Source organism: Moschus berezovskii, chromosome 13, assembly GCF_049115385.1.
Source record: "Moschus berezovskii isolate FMDL1 chromosome 13, NW_MosBer_1.0, whole genome shotgun sequence".
NCBI lineage: Eukaryota > Metazoa > Chordata > Mammalia > Artiodactyla > Moschidae > Moschus > Moschus berezovskii.
Window position 1 is genome coordinate 15,065,608 of NC_142472.1, and position 26,788 is coordinate 15,092,395.

At 42.6% G+C, this 26,788-nt stretch overlaps 1 protein-coding gene across 1 annotated transcript in view; it reads right to left on the bottom strand.

Moving 5' to 3' along the window:
• The window catches only part of LOC148775809 (ATP-binding cassette sub-family C member 4-like), a 139,788-nt gene that overhangs the window by 43,330 nt on the left and 69,670 nt on the right, over positions 1–26,788 (bottom strand). Inside the window, exons 21-25 of the mRNA XM_088842845.1 lie at positions 22,418–22,568; positions 20,171–20,290; positions 18,907–19,017; positions 13,297–13,397; positions 11,496–11,687 (exon numbers count right to left, since the gene is read on the bottom strand). Coding sequence (XP_088698971.1) covers positions 11,496–11,687; positions 13,297–13,397; positions 18,907–19,017; positions 20,171–20,290; positions 22,418–22,568 — 675 coding nt within the window. The remainder of the gene's footprint in view (positions 1–11,495; positions 11,688–13,296; positions 13,398–18,906; positions 19,018–20,170; positions 20,291–22,417; positions 22,569–26,788) is intronic.

The window sequence follows — 26,788 nt, forward strand, 5'->3', positions numbered from 1 at the left end:
AAATGGAGTAGCCATCATGGTCAACAAAAGAGTCCGAAATGCAGTACTTGGATGCAATCTTAAAAATGACAGGATGATTTCTGTTCGTTTCCAAGGCAAAGCATTCAATATTACAGTAATCCAGGCCTATGCCCCAACCAGTAATGCTGTCTAGGTTTATCATAGCTTTTCTTCCAAGGAACAAGCATCTTCTAATTTCATGGCTGCAGTCACCATCCACAGTGACTTTCAGGGCCTAAGAAAATAAAGTCTGTCACTCTTTCCATTGTTTCCCCATCTATTTGACATGAAGTGATGGAACCAGATGCTGTGATCTTAGTTTTTTGCATATTGAGTTTTAAGCCAGCTTTTTCACTCTCCTCTTCACCTTCATCAAGAGGCTCTTTAGTTCTTCTTTGCTTTCTGCCATTTAGGTGGTATCATCTGCTTATCTGAGGTTACTGATATTTCTCCTGGCAGTCTTGATTCCAGCTTGTGCTTCATCCAGCCCAGGATTTCGCATACTGTACTCTGCATGTAAGTTGAATAAGCAGGGTAGCGATATACAGCCTTGAGGTACTCCTTTCCCAATTTTGAACTAGTCCATTGCTCCACGTCTGGTTCTAACTGTTGCTTCTTGATCTGCATAGGCTTCTCAGGACATTTTGTACTTTATGTTAAACCCTAATTTATATAATACAGATGGGCCATTCTCTGCATACAGGCAGGTCATAGTATGTGTACATGTGGTTCATGCATTCTGTGTTCATGCAGGCCTCAAAGATATTTTGAATATCAAAATAAATTATATGAATGTTTTGTTTCTCTGTGCAAATAAAAGTTATATTTATACTGTATTGTAATCTAATGAATGACAGTCAGTTCAGTTCAGTCGCTCAGTTGTGTCCGACTCTCTGCGACCCCATGAATCACAGCACGCCAGGCCTCCCTATCCATCACCAACTCCCGGAGTTCACTCAAACTCATGTCCACAGAGTCGGTGATGCCATCCAGCCATCTCATTCTCAGTCGTCCCCGTCTCCTTCCACCCCCAACCTTTCCCAGCATCAGAGTCTTTTCCAGTGAGTCAACTCATCGCATGAGGTGGCCAAAGTATTGCAGTTTCAGCTTTAGCATCAGTCCCTCCAATGAACATCCAGGATTGATCTCCTCTAGAATGCACTGGTTGGATCTCCTTGTAGTATAAGGGACTCTCAAGAGTCTTCTCCAGCACCACAGTTCAAAAGCATCGATTCTTCGGCGATCAGCCTTCTTCACAGTCCAACTCTCACATCCATACATGACCACGGGAAAAACCATTGCCTTGACTAGACGGACCTTGGTTGGCAAAGTAATGTCTCTGCTTTTTAATATACTATCAAGGTTGGTCATAACTTTCCTTCCAAGGAGCAAGCGTCTTTTAATTTCATGGCTGCAATCACAGTCAGTTCAGTTCAGTTCAGTCGCTCAGTCGTGTCCGACTCTCCGCGACCCCATGAATCACAGGACGCCAGGCCTCCCTGTCCATCACCAACTCCCGGAGTACACTCAAACTCATGTCTACAGAGTCGGTGATGCCATCCAGCCATCTCATTCTCCGTCGTCCCCTTCTCCTCCCGCCCCCAACCTTTCCCAGCATCAGAGTCTTTTCCAGTGAGTCAACTCGTCTCATGAGGTGGCCAAAGTATTGAAGTTTCAGCTTTAGCATCAGTCCCTCCAATGAACATCCAGGATTGATCTCCTTTAGAATGGACTGGTTGGATCTCCTTGCAGTATAAGGGACTCTCAAGAGTCTTCTCCAACACCACAGTTCAAAAGCATCGATTCTTCGGCGATCAGCTTTCTTCACAGTCCAACTCTCACATCCATACATGACCACGGGAAAAACCATTGCCTTGACTAGATGGACCTTGGTCGGCAAAGTAATGTCTCTGCTTTTTAATATACTATCAAGGTTGGTCATAACTTTCCTTCCAAGGAGCAAGTGTCTTTTAATTTCATGGCTGCAATCAGCATCTGCAGTGATTTTGGAGCCCAAAAAAACAAAGTCTGACACTGTTTCCACTGTTTTTCCATCTATTTCCCATGAAGTGATGGGACCAGATGCCATGATCTTTGTTTTCTGAATGTTGAGCTTCAAGCCAGCCTTTTCACTCTCCTCTTTCACTTTCATCAAGAGGCTTTTGAGTTCCTCTTCACTTTCTGCCATAAGGGTAGTGTCATCTGCATATCTGAGGTTATTGATATTTCTCCCAGCAATCTTGATTCCAGCTTGTGCTTCTTCCAGCCCAGCGTTCCTCATGATGTACTCTGCATATAAGTTAAATAAGCAAGGTGACAATATACAACCTTGACGTACACCTTTTCCTATTTGGAACCAGTCTGTTGTTCCATGACCGGTTCTAACTGTTGCTTCCTGACCTGCATACAGGTTTCTCAAGAGGCAGGTCAGGTGGTCTGGGATTCCCATCTCTTTCAGAATGTTCCACAGTTTATTGTGATCCACACAGTCAAAGGCTTTGGCATAGTCAATGAAGCAGAAATAGATGTTTTTCTGAAACTCTCTTGCTTTCTCCATGATCCAGCGGATGTTGGCAATTTGATCTCTGGTGCCTCTGCCTTTTCTAAAACCTGCTTGAACATCTGGGAGTTCACGGTTTACATACTGCTGAAGCCTGGCTTGGAGAATTTTGAGCATGACTTTACTAGCGTGTGAGATGAGTGCAATTGTGCGGTAGTTTGAGCATTCTTTCGCATTGCCTTTCTTTGGGATTGGAATGAAGACTGACCTCTTCCAGTCCTGTGGCCACTGCTGAGTGTTCCAAATCTGCTGGCATATTGAGTGCAGCACTTTCACAGCATCATCTTTCAAGACTTGAAATAGCTCAACTGGAATTCCATCACCTCCACTAGCTTTGTTCGTAGTGATGCTTTCTAAGGCCCACTTGACTTCACATTCCAAGATGTCTGGCTCTAGGTCAGTGATCACATTATCGTGACTATCTTGGTCGTGAAGATCTTTTTTGTACAGTTCTTCTGTGTATTCCTGCCACCTCTTCTTAATATCTTCTGCTTCTGTTAGTTCCATACCATTTCTGTCCTTTATCGAGCCCATCTTTGCATGAAAAGTTCCCTTGGAATCTCTAATTTTCTTGAAGAGGTCTCTTGTTTTTCCTATTCTGTTGTTTTCCTCTATTTCTTTGCATTGATCACTGAGGAAGGCTTTCTTATCTCTCCTTGCTATTCTTTGGAACTCTGCATTCAGATGCTAGCATACCTTAATTTCCAATACTTTATTATTAAAAGAATGCTAACCATCTAAGCATTTATAGGGTAGTAACACTAAAAACCATTGATCACAGATCAGGATAACAAATATAATAATAATGAAATGGCTTGAAATATTGCAAGAATTATCAAAATGTGACAGAGACATGAAGTGAGCAAATGCTATAGGAAAAATGGTGCCAATGTACTTGCCTGACACAGCATTGCCAGAAATGTCCATTTTTAAAAAAGCATTATCTGCAAAGCACAGTAAAACAGGTGGGCCTATATTTCTGAGTGTTCTTATACATAAATCAACACACATCAGGACACAGATGAGAACTGATCTGTGAGAATGTGTGTATGTTCCCATGTTATCAGCTCCACCAAAACTGATCCATCTGTGCAAACAGGAACATCCGTAAACTTTGGATAAATGGACTGAGATATGTAGGGGCACCGAGGACTGCTCATGACCACAGGACTGTGAGTTCCAAACTCCAGTGAAGAGAACTAAAAAACCAGAGGACTTCCCTGGCATTCCAGGTGTTAAGATTCTGTGCTTTCACTGCTGGAGGTGTGGATTCGATCCCAGGTCAGGGAACTAAGATCTCACATGCTGCATGGCCCCAGGCCCCCCAAAGAGAAAAGGGCAACTCAAAGAAAACCTGACTCTGATTATTCCTAGAGTTCAGTAATCAAAACTATAGTCTAAATGTCTTTTCTGGGTAACCAAAGGGTTTTACCAATTGCCCGTAGAGAGTGTCACCAGTATCAGTAAGCGTACCTTCTTCTATCTAAAGACACTTGGGGGCTTCCTTGGAGGCTTAGTGGTAAAGAAACTGCCTGCCAATGCAGGAGATATGGGTTCAGTCCCTAGTCCTGGAGAATCCCACATGCTGCAGAGCAACTAAGCCAATGCACCACCACTATCAAGCCCGTGCTCTACAACCTGGGAGCCACAACTACTGAGCCTACGTGCTACAACTATTGAAGTGCTCACATCCTACACCCCATGCTGCTAACGAGCGAAGACACCACAGTGAGAAGCCCATGCGCAGAAACGAAAGAAAAGCCTGAGTAGCAACAAAGACCTCGCACAGCCAAAAATAAATAAAGAAAGAAATACAATTATAAAGACACTTGAAGAAAATCTGTTATTTACTTTGCAATGGCCCCTTTCTGTTTTTCCAACCAAGTTGGTCTCTGATGTTGATACAATTTATTAGACACTTGTTCCTGGATCTCTCTTCACACATCAAACTCAACATAATCAACACCCAACACCCCACACAAAACAACCCCTTCACCCATCTTCCCCACTTGACTCTCACTACTTCTTTCCTAGGCTCATAGTGCTTAAAAAACAAAATAAACCCTTTCCTTAATCATAATCAACGCAAATGAATTTGAAAAGTAGATAAATACTAGCTATACTCTAGCACTCTGAAAAAAATTCTTAAAAGGATGTTTTTACTTTCTAGGCTTCTATATGTGTTCTTTTTGTTGTTGCTGTTGTTGTATTTTTTTTTTTTTGGTATGTGTTCTTAAAGAGACAAGTTCACATATTTAAACACAATGGGATTAATGTGAACATACTGTTATATGTGCTTTCATTTCATATTTCATAAAAATTTACTTTAATGGTTGCCTAATATTATAGTACATGTGATCATTTATTTAACAAATCCTCTAGTGCTGGATACTTCAGTCAGTTAGTTCAGTTCAGTCGTGTCCGACTCTCCACGACCCCATGAATCACAGCACACCAGGCCTCCCTGTCCATCACCAACTCCCGGAGTTCACTCAAACTCATGTTCACAGAGTCGGTGATGCCATCCAGCCATCTCATTCTCTGTCGTCCCCGTCTCCTTCTGCCCCCAACCTTTCCCAGCATCAGAGTCTTTTCCAGTGAGTCAACTCGTCGCATGAGGTGGCCAAAGTATTGGAGTTTCAGCTTTAGCATCAGTCCTTCCAAACACCCAGGATTGGTGTTCATTGATCTCCTTTATAATGGACTGGATACTTAGGCAGCATCAAACAGTTAGCTATTATAAATAACTCTGTCTTAAATATCCCTGAAGCTAAATCTTTGCAAACAACCTGAATCATTTTCTTCCCATAAATTCTCAGATGTGGAATTTCCTGAGAGTCAAATATAAACCCCTTGAGCAGCAAGTATGAATTCGTTGGACAGCAAGGAGATCAAACCAGTCCATCCTAAAGGAAATCAGGCCTGAATATTCATTGGAAGGATTGATGCTGAAGCTCCAATACTTTGGCCACCTGACACAGAGAGTCAACTCATTGGAAAAGAGCCTGATGCTGGGAAAGATTGAAAGCAGGAGGAGAAGGGGATGACAGAGGATGAGATGGCTGGATGGCATCACAGATACAATGAGCACGAACTTGGGCAAACTGCAGGAGATGGTGAGGGACAGGGAGGCCTGTTGTGTGTCAGTCCACGGAGTCGTGAAGAGTCGGACACGACTAGGTGACTGAACAACAACAAAGTAGGAACATTTTCAGAGGAAGCTGTTAAGCTGCTAACCTACCCTCCAGAAGTATGATACCATTTTCTGCTCCCACCCATTTCTCTGCACGTTCATAAATCCAGGTGTTGTAGCTTTGTTTTAATCGACATCAATTTGATTCCAAGAAGTGGAATCACTTTCCCAACTGTCCTCCCTAACCTCTCCTCCTTCAAGTACACGAGTCAGCTTCCTTGGCATCACCGGGTAGTGGTGAGGGTGAATGTAAAAACGTGTCTTACACACTCGGTAGTTCATTTTCCTGAATGCTTTGCAGGTGTCCAGGTCTTCATTCACTGGTTCAGGGCATCATGCTTTTGCTTATGCTGGTCTCACCTCCTGGAATGCCTTTCACGTGCATTTCCACCTGCTGAAACCCTAACCACACATCACTAAGTCTGTCTCACAAGTCTAATTCCTTGGAAATGCTCTCCCTGTCCCCTAATGATGGCTTGTTCCAACTCTAACAGATGTTATGTCATTTTTTATAAACATTTATAAAAATGGTGACCTTGTTCTAGCTTACAAAGCTAATACAGCCGTTTTTTTGTTTCTTCAACTAGACTGTATATATTGATATCAGGATCTGTATTGGATTTGACTTTTTCTTATTTGTATTACCTGTGGTGCCCTGAGACAAAGAAACTTCCACTGGGAGCTGAGATTTTTAACTCAAGCCAGAGAAATTTATGAGAAATCTATTACAATATTATTTAGATATAAGATAAATCAGAGACAGACATAGCAGATGGATCCTATAGACACAAATACAACTTCAAATTGCCAACACCTCATTCTCATGGGACAGACACCACCTTCCACAGCGTAAGTGGTTACGGTCATTTTACACTCTATGAAAACGATGACCATTTTTGTCCAAGCATTTACTCTGGGTGCTTTACATGTCTTATCTTAAATTGTTCATCAGCCTACAGGTTACATCCTTTCACTTCCATTTTGCATAAGAAAAGATTGAGGCTTAGATGAATTAGTCTGTCTGAATATCAGAGCCCATAAGTAGCAGGATGGGACTCAAATCCACATCTGTTGGCCTCTTTTCCATCTGCCGATGGACCTCCTTATCCCCTGGATGGCCTGAAACATTATGATGTCCCTTTGTGCAGCTAGAACAGAGAAAGTGGGAAGAGGTGCAGTTGCAGTTAAAGGAACAGGCCTAACATAGAGATCTTATGGTCAGAGTGTTAAAGCATGACGTGGACACAGGCATATTTGTGGTGAGTGAGAGCAAAGAAGGTACCTGAGAGCAGGTAGACCAATTGTCAGTAGAAAGAAGTGGCACCCACAGCTGGAATGAGACAGAAACCTGCATCTAAGTGGGACACATGGTGCCTGGGGAACAGGCTAAACAGACATCGTGCCCCACTCGGGGCAGCAAGAGTCATTGTTGATCCCATCAGGTGGTGAAACAGCCACGCATACTCTGAGGCACGGGGCTGTCTCTGACTCCAGGTCCAGGCAGGGCTGAGTCTGTGGGAAGTCCCTCCAGTCCCCGCAGGAGGCTGGTGTGGGGAAGGACAAACACCAAGATGAAAACTGCCTGTAATGAAGACAGACTCCACTGGAAAGATGCAAAGAAATGCAGTGGAATCACATAGAATTAGATTATAATGTAAAAGTGCAACTTATAGTGCATAAAAGTAAGTAAATCTAGGGCCACAGGACATTCTAGAGCCTCTTGCTCAGTCGCAACAGAGATTTTGGAATTCTTGAGTTAAATTTCAAACTGTCAAAGGACATGTCTTGGGAATCACAGGTTATCACTCATCAAAAACTGCCCATGGGAGAGAAAGGAAGAGGTCATGTTCAGATATGAAGCTGAGTCAAGAGGTCTGGGGAGCCTAAGACTCTGCATTTCTAAGAAGCTCCAGGAGAGGCAGGTGCTGCTGGCCCTGGCACCACAGTCTGAGTCACAGGGAATTAGGGAGTTGGCAGGAGAAGGGGATAATCTGGGAGTGAGGAGAGTGGTTTTTAAGAAAATATTATGTAAAAAAAGGAAAAAAATGTAGGAAACTAATATTTTTACACATTACAGCATGGTCTACTAAGCATCTGTAAAAACGTATCATCCAAATAACAGCTGTGAGCCAAAGCAAAGCAAAATCAATCTACCTCGAGAGCTGGAAAATATTTTATTGCTCAGGACTCTCTAAAATAACCAAATCAACAACAAAATAATCTATGAAAAATCCAGCCCATGTTCAGACTCTAGCCAGGAAGTCTAGGGTGCTACTTAACTCATGTTGATCTTTTTCATGTTTGGCTGCACTGGGTCCTGATTGCTTTGTATGAGTTGTCTCTATCTGCCGTGAGTGGGGGCTACTCCTGCAGTGGACAGGCTTCTCACTGAGGTGGCTTCTATTGTTGCTGAGCAAAGACTTCAGTAGTTGTGGCACGTAGGCTCAGAGGTTGTGGTGCAGGGTTTAGTTGCTCTGCAGCATGTGGAATCTTCCCAGACCAGGGATTGAACCAGTGTCTGCTGCATTGGCAGGTGAATTCTCCACTGCACCACCAGGGAAGTGCCAGTTCCTTATTTTCACTTGCCATTTCTTCTGTGAATTAAAATCCTGCATAGTACCTACTATACTTTCCTATGGACTCTAACTTCTAGGATTGGGACAGAAGAGAAAATGAGGGGAAGAGAATAAAGCCCCACTTCTGCTGGGCTGGCTCACTCCCATGTCACCTGACCCCAGCTCCCCACCCCCACCAACAGCCTCTCCAAATCAAATCCAACACCAAAGGGGTGTCCCGGAGTGATGGCAGCTGGGACAGGTGAGCAAGAGAGGGAACCTGGGATGTACACAGGCGGAGTGAAATCAATTCATGAACACACTGCCTGGGTATCATCTCCAAACACAGAAATGAAGCTAACAGTGATAATGAGTGGACCAAGGCACAGATCAAAAGTCAAGCTACTGGAGTTATTAAGTCAGTCTCCAAATTGACTTTTCCCTCAAAAATTTTAGAATCTCAATGATCCTATGATTTACAGCTTTTAAGAAGGAAGACTAAGAATCTGTTGTGATCCTAAGTTGTACTACAGAGTTTCTTAGATAATTCATATTTTACGCTTTGGGGAAAATTTAAGACAAGTGCTGCTGCTGCTGCTAAGTCACTTCAGTCGTGTCCGACTCTGTGTGACCCCACAGACGGAAGCCCACCAGGCTCCCTGGTCCCTGGGATTCTCCAGGCAAGAACACTGGAGTGGGTTGCCATTTCCTTCTCCAATGTGTGAAAGTGAAAAGTGAAAGTGAAGTCACTCAGTCGTGTCTGACCCTTAGCGACCCCACAGACCGCAGCCTACCAGGCTCCTCCATCCATGGGATTTTCTAGGCAAGAGTACTGGAGTGGCTTGCAGGGCACAGAGAGGATCCTGAGGGACTGCTGGTTGTGAGGGTGAGTGAATTACACAGGTGTGAGGAAGCAAAAACCAACACACACACACAGAACAACTCTGTAAATAACTGAAAGAACTGCTCTTTAAAACTCTTACCACCCCACAGACCCTTCTAGTGGACAATAGCTATAATTTAATGAATGAAACCCTTGCAACATAAAAGAATATTCAACTTAATGTTACCCAGGGAGCAGCTTCAGTTAGTCACAGGGCAAAAGCTGTTCCTCATTATTTCCAGTTCCATTGTAGGTCAGGAAGGTGAACTGCTGTGTGAGGAAAATATTAATCACAGCTCTTGATACAGTCTTGTCCCTCAGAGCACTGTATGTGATGTTTACTTACTCTCAGACAATGTGTCTGTCAGACTTTCTGTTGTAAATGTAATTCAGTGGCAAGCCACTCCAGTATTCTTGCCTAGAAAATCCCATGGATGGAGCAGCCTGGTAGGCTGCAGTCCGTGGGGTCGCTAAGGGTCGGACACGACTGAGCGGCTTCCCTTTCACTTTTCACTTTCACACATTGGAGAAGGAAATGGCAACCCACTCCAGTGTTCTTGCCTGGAGAATCCCAGGGATGGGGGAGCCTGGTGGGCTTCCGTCTATGGGGTCACACAGAGTCGGACACGACTGAAGTGACGCAGCAGCAGCAGCAGGAACAAATATGAAAACAAGATGCTCCCTGATTTTAAAAAGCCTCAAGGTACTATGAGATACAGATTCCAAGTTGCAAAGCATGCCACAGGTGCTCTCTCTTATTTTCATTATGATAAAATTCACATGACATAAAATTTAACTATTTAACCATTTTTAAGTGGACAGTTCAGTGTTCAGTACATTCACATTGCTGTGCAACCAAACTTGAGAATTTTTTTTCTGCCTCGTAAAACTGAAATTCCTACCCATTAAACAAACAACTCCCCATTTCCCCTCCCCAGTCCCTGGAGACCACTATCCCATTTCCCGTTTTCTTGAATTTGACTACTCTCAGGACCTCACATAAGTGAAATCAGAGTACTCATTCCTTTTGTGTCTGGCTTATTTCATTTAGCAAGATGTCATCAAGGTTTATCCACAGGTCAGAATTTTCTTCCTTTTTAAGGCCAAATAATACTTCATTGTAAGGATTTAGTTCCTTCCAACTTTTCGCTGCTACAAACATAGATGTATCATAAACAGTATCTTAAAAGAATATATCAGACACTAAGGAAGATCTCAGGGTCAAAAAGATGCATTAGAGTTGACTCAGAAAATAAGGGGATTTTCCCCATCCAGATGACAGGGCCTGGGTCTCTGAGGTTGAGGGGCAGCGTGTGCACTGGGAACAGGGAGGATGTAGTGCTTTGGGAGAACCTACACACAACCCGAGTGCAGGGGGGTGTGACTGTGTCAGACATACTGGCTGCAGAGGGAGGTGGGGAAGAGCTTCCTACCACCTTGTGTGTTTCGGTTCAGTCTCTTCTTCAAGGTTCTGTCCTGATCCCACCTGAGGGCCTCAAACTGAGTGTGGAAGGAACATCACCAGCAGACATGGATGCTGACAGGTCCGGGTGACAAGCCTCTCTGCCGTCTCCCACGCGGATCTTCTCTGCTCACATCAATGTGCTTTTGACTTCGAGTCAGTCTTTAGACCTTGCCTCCATCTTACACCATGATTCCTCACTGCTGACTGGGTCATTATCGAGGCTCTTCTCTGGTGGACACACGCTCACCCCACGGCCCCTGCTGGAGTAGACCTGAAGCTATGCTACGGTTCTAGCAGCAGCTCACCCAGCCCAGTAAGGATCAGATCTGGGCTAAGAAAGCATCAGTCTGTGGGGGGAGGGCAGGGGGCTGGCAGCTCAGTGTGGGTGAGTGGAGGACAAGGCTACAGGAAGGGCCAAGGGACAGAGGAGGAGGCTGCAACCAGAGGGCACCGTGGGAGGAGGAGGAGATCTCAGAAATACAAACAAGCAAAGATGGCAAGGAATGAGACATTGGAGAGCTAGGGGCAGGAAGACAAGGCTGACGTCCCAGACTTTGTATGAATAATCAGGTGTCACATCTAGTGTCCTGAGTCACGTTAAGATGGAGCCCTGGATCCCAGGGCCCGTCAACCATCATGAGGGAGCTCACAACACAGGGAAAAAATTTCCTGGGATCCCCATTCCATGGTCAGTTTCCAAGAAAGCTTCCCCTACAATGTCACTGATCTAATCTGCAGCCGTTAGGACAGAGTCCCCCTGACACTGACAAAGAAGCCAAGAGCAGATGTGGTGCTAAACCTTTAGCTGGATTTTAAAAAGGCAAATGGCTTAAACTAACCTTTTCTCCTTCGTAAAAGTCTGTATTTATATTCCTCAATACCAGAGGCCCGTCCGACTTATGCCTGAAGTTCACATTGAAAAAGGAAATCATTCCCATGTCGGGCCAGGATGGTGGTGGACGATACTCGAGTTCCCAGGATGCTTCTTTCACAAGGTCTGTGTATTCAATCACCCTTTCTACTGAAATCATCTGAAACACATATGACATCTCATGAGTTAGTATCAGAGGATCTTGTTTATGGATATTCAGAGACTGTAAATGAAACCTTCTGCTTTTATATGGTTCAGAACATCCCAGGTCTCAGCATCCACAAAGGACAGAAGTAGGAGTCTGATGAGGCCTTGGATGATTTGAAAACTTGTTCATCATCTTCAACGCTTTTACATATGACTGCTTCCTTCAATTTTATATTAAAGTTAAAAAATTAAAGAAATGAATAGTAAGATTTTATTGATCCTCCTTTCACATCTGAATAAAAAAATTTTTTTTCAAAGAAAAGAATACTTATGGACACCAATTAGTAATGTGTGGCTACAGAAGGGCCACATGTTACAGATGAACAGAACTGGACGGTCATCAAACCTCATTAATAACCAATCGTTTTCTACTCTGTTATGAGCTTCCCTCATAGCTCAGTTGGTAAAAATCCACCTGCAATGCAGGAGACCCTGGTTCGATTCCTGGGTCTGGAAATTCCCCTGAAGAAGGGACAGGCTACCCTCTCCAATATTCCTGGGTTTGCCTTGTGGCTCAGCTGGTAAAGAATCTTCTTGCAATGTGGGAGACCTGGGTTTGATCCCTGGGTTGGGAAGATCCCATGGGGGAGGGAAAGGCTACCCACTCCAGCATTCTGGCCTGGAGAATTCCATGGACTGTAGAGTCCATGGAGTCGCAAAGAGCTGGACACGACTGAGAGACTTTCACTACTTCTACTCTGTTAGAAGAAAGAAATGGAAAAAGTTCATTTTTATTGCTTTTCTCCCTTTAGGAGAAGGTACAAAAATTCAAAAGTATATAATATACACATCGATTAAGGTCTTCTAAACAACCATGACTCCACACCTTAAAGAGCACATTCTGAAAGAGAGCCTATCCTCCAGGAAGAAGGGCCATCAGCAAATTCGGTGTTCAACTCACACAAAAATAAATGATAAAATGGGGGATGGGTGGAGGAATATAGTAATTAAATAAACCTCAAAATACTGGATTATTTTCTTTTATCAAAAGTGAGGAATTACCCATTAAGAAACAAATACAAACAAGCTGCTAAGAAATTAGCTTATATTGTCTCCAGAATTTCACAACCTCCCTCCTACAGAGATATTTATTGTATTTGAAGACAGTTTGTGATGAATACAAAACCTTCTGACATGGCATACACATGACTGAGAAAAAAAAATATATATATATATTATATTTTACACTAACTTTAAGCACATGGAAAGTGAAAGTGAAAGTTGCTCAGTCATGTCCGACTTTGCAACCGCATGGACTGTAGCCCGCCAGGCTCCTCTGCTCATGGGGATTCTCCAGGCAAGAATACTGGAGTAGCCATTCCCTTTTGCAGGGGATCTTCCCAACCCAGGGATCGAACCTGAATCTCTTGTGGCTCCTGTGTTGTAGTCAGATTCTTTACCATCTGAGCCACCAGGGAAGCCCTTAAGAAGATGGAAGAGAATGTAAAAAAGCTTTCTAAAATGATGTAAAAATAACAGCTTTATATTTTACATAAGAATTGCTTCTGTGTCAAAAACAGCAAGGAGACTGAAAAGACTAAGAACAGAAAGATAAACATCACCATGTTCTCAAGTTCCGCACTTTGCCTGACGCACCACTGGAGCATCCTGGTAAGTGTTATGGTGAGTGACAGCACCAGGCCAACATGCCCAGCGTCCAAAGCTAAATGAGGAAGAGGAAGGATAAAGTCAGTCTACTTCTCAACCTCACACAGGAGGTTCTGTCACTCTACAAAGAAGACTCCTCTATTTTTATGATTTTTACTGCAGTATAGTTGATTTACAAAGCTGTGTTAGTTTCAGGTGTACAGTAAAGTGAATTCGCCAGACATATAAGTAATCTGCTCTTTTAAAATTACTTTCCCACATACGTCATTACAGAGTATTAAACAGAGTTCCCTGTGCTACACAGGAGATCTTTTTTAGTTATGTATTTTATATATAGTGTGAGAATACTCCTTTATAATATTTAAATCATTTGCATGTAATGATAGTTTTACTCATAATACTTTTGTTGTATGACACAATAATAAAGTAAAAAAAAAAACAAAAACATTATAAGGGACTTCCCTGGTGGTCCAATAGCTAAGACTTTGAGGTCCCAAAGCAGGAGCCCTGGTTCAATCCCTGGTCAGGGAACTAGACTCCACATGCCACGACTAAGAGTTCTTATGCTGCAACTAAAGTCCTGCCTGTTTCAACTAAGACTGAAGATCTTGCATGCCCCAACTAGGACCCAGTACAGACAAATAAACAAGTAAAATTTTTTTTAATATTATGAATTTAGAAAGAACTAACAAAGTTGTTAGACGACAGAGGATGAGATGGCTGGATGGCATCACCGACTCAATGGACATGAGTTTGAGTAAACTCCAGGAGTTGGTGATGGACAGGGAGGCCTGGCATGCTGTGGTTCATGGATGGGGTCGCAAAGAGTCAGACACGACTGAGTGACTGAACTGAACTAAATTGAAAAAAGTTGTTTAGTCCCTAAGTCATGTCTGACTCTGTGTCTCCATGGACAGAAGCATACCATGCTTCCCTGTCCTTTGTTATCTCCTGGAGTTTGCTCAAACTCATGTCCATTGAGTTAGTGATGCCATCCAACCACCTCATCCTCTGCCACCCCCTTCTCCTGGTCAAAGTATTGGAGCTTTAGCTTCAGCATCAGTCCTTCCAGTGAATATTCAGGGCTGATTTCCTTTCAGATTGACTGATTTGATCTCCTTACAGCCCAAAGGACTCTTGAGAGTCTTCTCCAACACCACAGCTTGAAAGCACTAATTCTTCAGCTCTCCACCTTTTCAATGGCCCAACTCTTAACTTCCATTGACAACTCTTACGTGACTACTGGAAAAAATATAGCTTTCACTATATGGACCTTTGCTGGCAAAATGACGTCTCTGCTTTGTAATATTTTGTCCAGATTTGTTATAGCTTTCCTTCCAAGAAGCAAACATCTTTTCATTCATGGCTGCAATCACAGTTTGAAGTGATCTTTGGAACCCCCCAAAATTAAATCTGTCACTGCTTTCAATTTTTCCCCAGACGGGACCAGATATCATGATCTTAGTTTTTTGAATGCTGAGTTTTAAGCCAGCTTTTTCACTCTGCTCTTTCACTTTCATCAAGAGGCTCTTCACTTTTAGTCATTAGAGTGGTATCATCTGCATATCTGAGGTTATTGATACTTCTCCCAGAAATCCTGATTCCAGCTTAAGCTTCATCCAGCCCAGCATTTTGCATGATGTATTCTGCATATACGGAGAAGGCAATGGCAAGCCACTCCAGTACTATTGCCTAGAAAATCCCATGGATGGAGGAGCCTGGTAGGCTGCAGTCCGTGGGGTCGCTAAGGGTCGGACACGACTGAGCGACTTCACTTTCACTTTTCACTTTCACACATTGGAGAAGGAAATGGCAACCCACTCCAGTGTTCTTGCCTAGAGAATCCCAGGGACGGGGGAGCCTGGTGGGCTTCTGTCATGGGGTCACACAGAGTCGGACACGACTGAAGTGACTTAGCAGCAGCATTCTGCATATAAGTTAAATAAACAGAGTGACAATATACAGCCTTGTCATTCTCCTTTTCCAATTTGGAACCAGCCCATTGTTCTACATCCAGTTCTGTTTCTTCTTGACCTGCACACAAGTTCTCAGGAGACAGATAAGATGGTCTGGTATTCCTATCTCTTTCAGAATTTTCCACAGTTTGTTGTGATCTACATAGTCAAAGTATTTCACATAGTCATTGAAGCAGATGTTTTTCTGGAATTCCCTTGCTTTCTCTATGATCCAGTCAATATTGGCAATTTGATCTCTGGTTCCTCTGCCTTTTGTAAACCCAGCTTGTACAGCTGGAATTTCCTGGTTCATGTACTGTTGAAATCTTGTTTGAAGGGATTTGAGTATAAACTTACTAGCATGCAGAATGAGTGCAGTTGCATGATAGTTTGAACATTCTTTGGCATTGCCTTTCTTTGGGACTAGAATGAAAACTGACCTTTTCCAATCCCATGGCCACTGTTGAGTTTTCCAAATTTGCTGGTATATTGAGTGCAGCACTTCAACAGAATCATCTTTTAGGCTTTTAAATTGCTCAGCTGGAATTCCATTACCTTCACTAGCTTTGTTCGCATAATGCTTTGAAGTTAAGGCCCACTTGACTTCACAGCCCAGGATGTCTGGCTTAGGTGAGTGACCACACCATCATGGCCATCTAGGTCATTAAGATCTTTTTTGTACAGTTCTTCTGTGTATTCTTGCCAACTCATCCTAATCCCTTCTACTTCTCTTAGGTCCTTTCCATTTTTGTCCTTTATCATATTAATCCCACCTGGATTGAGGCACCCTTGACAGTGTAATATAGGTAAGGATGTCATTGTTCAGATTTTTGTCCATATGCTTCTATTATCATTATGTAATTTCACTTTCTATGTCCAATGTAGCTGCAGTTGAAATCACAAAAACAAGGCAATGGGTTTTGCAAAACAAAGCAGTGCTTTTAGATCTAAAATATTACTCTCATTTTTGCATTATTAAAGACTGTGATTCAGGGTTATTGCTATGGAAAAGTAAGGGATGGTGAATTCATGCCACACATGCCAACAACTGCTCATCTGGGACCCACGCAACAGTGAGGATACTGTTTTTGCTACACTCTTTCTCACATCAGTACACCAGACCCCTACAACCAAGAGATCCAAGTAGCCCTAAAGCTAAAACCTAAAACCTAAGTTGTACAGAAAGATTAATAGTAAACTTGGTTCCCTCTATCCAACTATAAGACACTAGCTGGGATGTTCAGAAGGTCATCTTGCTACAGTTATATAGATCTCAAACCATTCAAAGAAAGATAAAGAAAGAAAAGATCTCCATTATGACCTACTGTAAACAAACTACTTAAAGCAATCTATAGATTCAATGTAATCCCTATCAAGTTACCAATGGCATTTTTCACAGAATTAGAACAAAAAAGTTTACATTTTGTAGGGAAACACAAAATACCATGAATAGCCAATGTAATCTTGAGAGAAACAAAGAAGAAAAATGAAGCTAGGAGGAATCATGCTCTATGTCTTCAGACTATACTACAAAGCTACAGTAATGGAAAGTGGCACCAAAATCAGACATACAGATCAACAGAACAGGACGGAAAGCCCAGAGATAAACCCAGGCGCCTATGATCACCTATGACAAAGGACGCAAGAGTGCACAATGGAGAAACGACAGTCTCTTCAATAAGTGGTGCTGGGAGAACTGGACAGCTACATGAAAAAGAATAAAATTAGAACTTTCCCTAACACCATCCACAAAAATAAACTCAAAATGGATTACAGACATAAATGTAAGACCAGACACTACAAAACTTTTAGATGAAAACATAGGGAGAACTCTCTCTGACATAAATTGCAGCAAGGTTTTTTTTACCCACCTGAGGAGGAGCAATGAAAAGAAAATAAAACATAAACCAACGGGACCCAATTAATCTTAAAAACTTTTGCACAGCAAAGAAAACCATAAAAAATACCAAAGACAACTTGAAAAATGGGGGAAATATTTGCAAACATAGTGACTTACAAGGGATTACTCTCCAAAATATACAAACAGTTCATGCACTTCAATATCAAACAACAACTAAACAACAAAATAAAAAAAATGGGCAGAAGACTAAGAGACATTCTCCAAAGAAGACATACAGATGGCCAAAAAGCACATGAAAAGATGGTCGACATCTCTAATTATTAGAGAATGTGTATCAAATCTACAGTGAAAAAATAAAAGCAAAAAAAACAAAAAAACAAAACCAAAAGACTACAGTGAGGTTTCACCTCACACCAGTCAGAATGACCATCATCAAAAAATCTACAAACAATAAATACTGGAGCGGTATGGAGAAAAGGGAATGTAAACTGTTGGTGGGAATGTAAACTGGTAGAGCCACTTCAGAGAACTATATGGAAGTTCCTTTAAACACTAAAAATAGAGCTACCGTATGACCCAGCAATCCCACTCCTGGGCATATATCCAGAGAAAACCAGAACTCCAAAAGATACATCTACCCTTATGTTCACTGCAGCACTATTCACAATAGCCAGGACATGCAAGCAACCTAAATGTCCACCAACAGAGCAATGGATAAGGAAGTGTGCTATCATACATACGATGCAATATTACCCAGCCATAACAAAGGGCAAAATAAATAGTGCCATTTGCAGTAACACGGCTGGACCTAGAGATATTCATACTGAGTGAAGTAAGTCAGACAGGGAAAAACAGAATGATATTGCTTATATGTGGAATATAACGAAAGGCTACAGACGAACTTCTCTACAAAACAGATACAGAGTAACAGGTGTAGAAAATAAACTCACAATTACCAGGGGATAAGGGAGGGGAGGGATGGCTTGGAAGACTGGGATTGATACATACAAACTACTATATATAAAATATTAAAATAGATAACTAATAAGAAACTACTGTACAGAGAACTCGGTAATGACCCACATGGGAAAGAACCAAAAAAGAGTGGATATGTGTATACGTATAGCAAATTGACTTTGAGATACATTGGTAACTAAGACAACAGTGTAAACAAACTATACTCCAATAAAAATTAAAATAAAAATGAAAGAACGGCCTGAGCAAGCCAAAGCAGGGGCCCAAGGCACCACAGGTCTGCTGGAACAGGCATGTTCATACCTGGTCTTTGCTCCTGAGGATTCCAAAAGTCAAAAACAGAAATTCTTTTCTAAAAGACTTCATTTGAAGTATTAATCAAAATGGAAATTATTAAAAAAATACACGCACCCCAATGTTCATGGGCATGCAAAAAGAATCTTTAAAAAAGTGGATATATGTACAACAGATTCATTTGGCTATACACCTGACGCTAACACATTGTAAATCAACTACACATCAATCAATTTTTTTTAATGGCCTCAACAAGGACCTACTGTAAATAAATAAGTAAATGGAAAAAAAGATAAAAATTCTCATCAAGACACAAATGACTTCACATGGACCACACTGCGGAGTCACATACTGCAGACACTTTAATACAATTCATTAGAACCAAAGAGTGTATATATTAGACAAGATGACAAGAGTTTAATAACTACAAACAAAGCTATAAACTGTAAACAACCACAAATATTCACATCTGTACTTACATTCTACCAGGATCAGGGCCCCAAAGGCAACAACAGTGACAAAGATGGCACAGGTGACATCCAGATACACAGCGAGCCATCGGGACGTTGTCAAAAACAGGAACCAAGCCTCTGCATTTGTGAACCATAGTAAGTGCAATACATAAACAGAAAAACCATGTTAGCTGCTTCTCATGAGGGAGAGCATTTTCTCAGTTGAGCTACAGAAGATTTTATATGGGTAGGACAGCAAAGTTACACACCCAAGGAACCTGAAGATTCCAGAAAACTAGGTTCAAACACAAGACAGAGTATGGGACACACAGGAATCAGTCCTGGAAGCATGCTTTGAAAACGTCAACCCACAGGTTATCAACAGAAACACGATCACAAGAAGGAAGATGGAAAATCGCCTCATCGGTGCATTTCCTGCAGTGCTGGGCCTCAGCGTGAAGATCATCCTCTCACAGGACCGACTGCTCCCAGCTCTCTGACAGCAGACAGCACAGCTCACACTGTTTCCAGCACCTTCTGCCCTCACTACAGGGCCCTGCGGTGTTTATTCTTAGGAGCCAGTGTCTATATGGCCATCAGTTAACAGGATCTGCATGTGACTTTCAAAATGCCATTTTTATCTTCAAAATACAAAAATTATTGGAAAGTTTGGCTTGGATTTTATAGACTTAGAGGAAATTCTGAATTTTCTACCTAGGGAAAAAAACTTCACTGATAAAAACATAATCAAGTGGGTGGCAAATCAGGAAATTATTTCCTCAATCACATCTGCCACCCTCCACGCTCTGAAACGAGTCAGCAAACTGCAGCCTGGAGGGTGAGAACAGCCACCACCTGGTTCTGAAAATGAAGTTTCACTGGGACACAGAAACCGCCATTCGCTGATGAATTATCTTTGCCCGTCTTTGTGCCACAACAGCGAAGGTGAGTAGTTGCAACAGACACAGTACAGCACACAGAGCCTGCAATACTTTCTATCTAGATCTTCACAGAAAAGAAAGTTTGCTGACTCTTGCCCTAAAGAGACAGAAGTCCATAGGGCACAGTGACGCAAGGGCAATGCGAGCCAGTCAGGGGAGAAAAGCAGGGGGTGATGGGAAGAGGGGAGCACAGAGGGATGCTGGAAGGAAGGGCTGGGGGAGGCGGGTGTGCAGAGGGGATGAGGAGTGACACAGAAAGAGATGCTGGCCAGCAAGACCACCCAAGAGGGAGTCAGCCTCAGAAGGCAGCACATCCCGTCCTTAGAAATCCTCTTCGGAAACTTACAGACCTGAGTGCAAGTCCTGGTGTGAGTCGAACAGTTTCTGAAACTTCTGTTCAGCTTTGTACGCCCGGATGGTCCAGAGTCCCCGGAGAGAAGATGCTAAGTGGGAAAACACCGGGCTCCGAGCTGGGGAAGCAGAGACAGACACATGACAAAGAAAGTCAAGGAGGCTGGAGGCGGGGAAACCACTGCTTCCCGGGCTCTGTGGTCACATGTCCTGCCCAAAGGGAATCCTCCTTGTGACCCTAAACTCCTGCTCACACCATGCTTCACTTTAATGACCTGGGAATGAAAGATTCTCCTTGAAACTATCTTTGATCAAATTCAAATCACAGCTAGATTTATATAAAGAAATTCTTGTTCTTTCATCAAGATCCTCTCAAACACGCCTCCCTCCAAATTCTTCAGGCATCTCACCAGGTGGAAATTGTTCACAATTTCTATAAACATATTGAAGCATAGTTGATTTACAATAGTGTGCCAGTTTTAGGTATACAGTATAGTCAGTTATCAATGTACCAGAGACCTGCTTTGCAACCAGATTACTGAATGACTCCATTTCATGAGTGGCCTCAAACCATAAACGTCTGAAGCCTTGTCTACACTGAAGACTGGATTGAGCTCATCACTCTCTTTTCTGCCTCCCCAGGTCCTACCATCCTACTGAGTAATACAGGTAGAACATCACACACACCTGGACTCTATTGCCCCCCATCCATCCAAACACCTCGCCAAACTCGACCTTATAGGAGGTTAGCTGCTTCTCTTGATGAGTGAAAATGTCTTCTACAGCTTTTATGAAACTGATGATCCCTATCCTTTTTGCATAAGTACCTCAAGTGTTTATTATTAAAATCAAAACATACAAATGCCACAATAAAAAACTCCTTTGACTGGATGAACTGAGATTTTTTTTTTTCCACTTAGTAGATACAGAGAAGCATGAGACTCAATATGCGTCTGTTCCTGGCTTGGTTTCTAGAAAGTTAAGTTGGTATTAATTTGCAATAATTATTCATGATTGAGGTCTCTGATACAACATATTCTCTCCTTACTTTTTGGCTATTGTTTTTATAAATGTTAAAAAATATATAACAATCTATTTTTCTTATTTTTGTTTTAATATTGACGAAATGCATGTATTAATAAGAGAAATTTGATTATTTCATCATCTGTGATTACCTGTAGAATAGACTAATTAATCATAAAATGTGTTCCGCATTGTTCTGTTTTTTGCTGCACCTTGCAGGATCTAGTTCCTCAACCAGGGACTGGAGTGGTGACCCCCACAGTGGAAGCACAGAGTCTTACCCACAGGACAACCAGGGATGTCCCTGTTCCCCATTATTCTAAAACTAGGAAGCTGAATGGAGTAATCAACTAAATGCATACTGAACAGATCCCCCTCCTGTGTCCTCCTAGGGAATTACTTTCAGCATCATTTCTATGAATAGCTTTGGGAGAGGGGTACACAAACTGTGGTGTCACCCCGAATCCTGGCAATGACACAGAGCAAACCTGAAAATAACAGGGTTTATCTTTTCAATAGGGCTTCCCTGGTGGCTCAGACATTGAAGAAATCCACCAACAATGCAGGAGACTTGGGTTCAATCCCTGGGTCAGGAAGATCCTCTGGAGAAGGGAATGGCTACCCACTCCAGTATTCTTGCCTGGGGAACTCCATGGACAGAAGAGTCTGGTGGGCTACAGTCCATGTAGTCGCAAAGAGTAGGACATGACTGAGTGACTAACACACATCATCTCAATATATTTAACAATCGCAACTTACAAGAACATGTGAAAGAATGTATTTTTCAAATATATTACTTCTGACATATATTTCCTGAGGTCTCTTTCCCTTTCCTTGTCATTTCTGGTACCTTAGGAGGAGAAAATTTCTCTATTTTCCTTCTACATTAGTTTCAACATGATGAGATATTTTTAAGAACAGTATTAATAGAGTGGATACTCTGTGTAGGGAAGTATGTTGTGAAGAAGACAGAAACGGTCCCTGTCCTCGGGGCTCACATCCGTCCTCCTTGGGCTAAAATGCAAAGGGCAGCTGACCCACCACCAGCTCCATTTTCCTTAAGGGCCAAACCTGCTCTCAGGGGCCATAACTTTCAATCACCTAATGTTAAACAGGGAGAAATTCCACAAGAGAGTCTACAGAATTTCAGGGGTCTGGTTAACTGCAGTATAAATGGAAAACAGCCTGCACTGCCATCCCAGCCTGAGTGCCCTGGTACTCACTTGTACATTCCAGGCGTTTCACATCTCGTGACGTCTCTAAGAAATATCGCCGAAGAAAAAAGAAAATGATGCCAAGGGGAATCACAGGAATAGCAGTCCAAGGAACCGCAGCCATCATCACGCCCACCAGACCAATCACAAGTAGAAATGTCTGAAATAGCGAAAATCCAGAGGCCTTCCTGTCAAGGATACTTTTCAAAGATAAACTTTATTGATTTGTTAGGAATAAACTCCTTTCCTTGAAACTTGTTGAAACAGCAGGGAATGCTTTCCCTTCCAAAGAAATACAATTATAGGTGGTCCTCCTGATATTTATTGCATGCACCAAACACTCTGATAAGAACTTTCTAGGTATCAGCTCTTGTGACACACTCAGGAGCCCTTTGAGGCAGGCACGACTATTTTCAACAGATGAGACTATTTGAGGCTCAGAGAGTAGGAGGTGCATCTCAAACTTTCAGGAGTCAGCAGGTGTCACTAAAGAGATGAGTGAGCATGTATCACAGATGAGGAATCCAGACGTCTCAGCTATCTATCCATGTAGGGACAAAGAAGTGGTTAATTACAAATTCAGGGTAACATATCTAGTAACAGTATTATCTAATTTTACAAATGAAGGCAGTGAGGCACAGGGAGAGAAAAAGCAACTTGATGGACACTGCAAAGCCTAAGTCATGAAGCTGGGAAGCCCATGTCATGAGCCATTATGACATGTTTAAGCTTGCCCCCCACTTACAGCCATCTTTCTATCATTATACCTAGTATTTAAAATGCCCATTCCAAAGGTTAACTATTATAACAACACCAGATTCCATTTACAATGTGTGTACTGTGTGTAAGGCCCTGTGCTGAGTTCCATGAACCTTCTCTTAATCATCACATTATCCCCTGAGATGATTTTCTTTTGGGAAATGATCTTGGTCTAAAAAGACAGCAGGAAAAAATAAATAAATAAAAAGACAGCAGGTAGAACAGAAAACGAAATCATTGGTTGATGCTGATTTAAGCATCCATCTTTATCAGGAAAAGTATGATATCTTGGAAGACAGTATCAGGGAATAAGAATGAAATCAACATTTAATGTCTGCCTGCTATGAAAGTTGGGTGGGGTGCTAAGGACTTGCAGATTCACCCAGTCTGAGCCAAGGCCTCTGAAGTTTATGATCTCAGATGGATACAAATCCATGGTGATCTGCATAGGGTACAAGGGAAACACAGGGAGGAATACCTGAATGTTTTTAGACAATTCTAAGACTCATGACTGATTTTATAAGCTTGTTTAACAAACAGAAAGAATGGCATGAATGATTTGCAGGAAGTAATCATATTTGATGGAAATTTTGACCAAAAGGGAGCTGGGATGAGAAGGTAGAGATGCTTGTCTGAGTTAACACTGGCTGTTCTTTCAGATAAGAAATATGAGGTTGGCAGGGTAAGTGGTTGTCCTAAAGTTTCCCAGGAAGGCATTGCTTATCCTGGAGAAGGAGAGGAACGGTTTGTGCTCAGGGAATCCCAGAGCCACAGCTGCAGGCAGGAGGAACAAATAACCACAACTGTGACTCTGTGGCCAGGAGCCCTTGAGAACCAAACTGCATGATCTGGATGGAAACCCATGTGCTTTTCCTGTTTCTCCCCACCTCTGCCGTGGTATCAAAAGAAAACTCAGAGTGAAGAGGATGGAATTCTGAAGGAATAAATTCCAATCATAAGTGGAGAAAAATAGGGCTGTCTGACCTCTCTCCAATTAGCTCTACAGAAAACAATTTCTTACAGCCACTGGCTTGACTGTGCATTCTACCACGCTACAAACTTCATGTTCATGGGGAGGGGTCCTTCCAGCCCCTTCTATATCTAGCCTTTAGGTCACTTGGCTTGCCATTATTGTTTGTAAAAAAAAAAAACCTAAAATGTCAATTATAAAAAATCCAAATTACTTGTTTTTAGCAGACTTGCATCATTTGATGGACAACGTTCATCCATTTCAATAATCTGGGTCTCCCCCAGGTGGCTTCCCTGGTGGATCAGTCATTAAAGAATCTGACTGCTATGCAGGAGACCCGGGTTTGGTCCCTGGGTCAGGAAGTTCCCCTGGAGAAGGAAATGGCAACCCACTCCAGTATTCTTGCCTGGAACATCCCATGGACAGAGGAACCTGGCAGGCTAGAGTCCATGGGGTCAAAAAGAATCAGACAAGACTGACTAAACCACTCCAGGTGAGGGCCTTTTATGACTAACCCAGCCCGGCAGGTAACCTGGGAAGCAGAGGGAAGATCAAAAGGAAGGGCTCCCTGGAAGCTGTGCCAACGCTTTTTCCTTAGGTACCCACTGAAGACCCATTACTAATGCTCTCAGAAGCTCTGGAGTTAGGTTCAGGGCCCTAAATTCTAAAGCAATTCAAAGAGGATGTCTCTAAAGGTTTTATTACACACACACACACACAGAGCATACTGGTTTCCCTAGTGATTCAGATGGTAAAGAATCTGCCTGTAATACAGGAGACCCAGGTTTGATTCCTGGGTTTGTAAGATCCCCTGGAGAAGGGACGGGCAACCCACTCCAGTATTCCTGCCTGCAAAATTCCATGGACAGAGGAGCCTGGCAGGCTACAGTTCATGGGGTCCCAAACAGTTGGACATGACTGAGCACTTTTCCTTTCATATGTATATACATTTGTGAATCTTTTATTGTCAGCCATTTCAAACCCTTTACAGAAGTTTGCAGAAGATGAAAATAGTATCTAAGCAAAAACTCAACATCTGAAGAAGGAAACAAAAGATCCTAGTGTACAATAAACACACAATAAATCCCTTCCTTGAAGCCAACTTCATTCCTTTCTCCTACATTCCCAGGAATTCCAAAAAGCTCAATTCAAGCTACACACACAATCCCCCCTCATCTGGTCAGATTCCAGACCCATCTGATGGACCATATCACCATGGCCAGGGCTTCTGCCCTTCTGTCCCACTATGGAACAGAGACAGTGATGGCTATACAGAAAGAAGCATACTGGCCCAGAAGAAAGTGACCCAGGTCCTGATATCCCCCAAATAAGGAAAATCATTATTTTTATATATTTCCCATCTGGAGCACCATTTGAGAAATTCTACCCAAAGTCTATGAATCCACATGAACAAATAAAAAAATTCTTAGATGAAATCTAAGAGAGAGAAAATGGTGATTTTTCACAATTCAGAAAAATTCTTTAGTATGCAGAGAATGACAGTCTATATCTGGAGGAGAAATTCCCTTAGCCCAAAATTGTGGTGAAATAGGGCTTCCTGGTGGTTCAGATGGTAAAGAATCCTCCTGCAACACAGGACACCTGGGTGCAATCCCTGGGTTGGGAAGATCCCCTGGAGAAGGGCATGGCAACCCTCTCCAGTATTCTTGCCTGGAGAATCCCCATGGACAGAGGAGCCTGCCTGGCTACAGTTCATGAGGTTTAAAGGAGTCAGACACGACTTAGTGACTAGGCACACAAACCAAGGGGCAGTGAAGTCTTCACGTAAGCAGACAGAGTAGCTCGCATGTCTCAGGAAGTTTAGGGATTAGCTCTGGTTCTCAGATCCCTCCTTCATCACCTTTGTTTCTCCTTTGATCTCACGCAGCTCATTTCAGTTCAGTTGCTCAGTCATACCAGACTCTTCATGACCCCACGGACTGCAGCACGCCAGGCCTCCCTGTCCGGTACCAAACCCAGGGTTTACTCAAACTCATGTCCATGAAGTCGGTAAAGGATATGGCAACCCACTCCAGTATTCTTGCCTGGAAAATCCCATGGATGGAGGAGGTTACAGTCCATAGGGTCACAAAGAGTTGGACATGACTGAGCAATTTCACTTTCATGTTCATGAAGTCGGTGATGCCATCCAGCCATCTCATCCTCTGTCATCCCCTTCTCCTGCCTTCAATCATACCCAGTATCAGGGTCTTTTCCAATTAGCCAGTTTTTCGTAATAGGTGTCCAAAGTATTGGAGTTTCAGCTTCAGCATCTGTCCTTCCAATAAACACTCAGGACTGATCTCCTTTAGGGTAGACTGGTTGGATCTCCTTGCAGTCCAAGGGACACTAAGGGTTTTCTCCAACAACAAAGTTCAAAAGATCAATTCTTCAGCACTGATCTTTCTTTATACTCCAAATCTCACATCCATACATGACCACTGGAAAAACCATAGCCTTGACGAGGTGGACCTTTGTTGGCAAAGTAATGTCTCTGCTTTTCAATATGCTGTCTAGATTGGTCATAACTTTTCATCCAAAGAGCAAGTGTCTTTTAATTTTATGGCTGCAGTCACCATCTGCAGCGATTTTGGAGCCCAAAATATAAAGTCAGTCATTCTTTCCACTATTTCCCCATCTATTTGCCATGA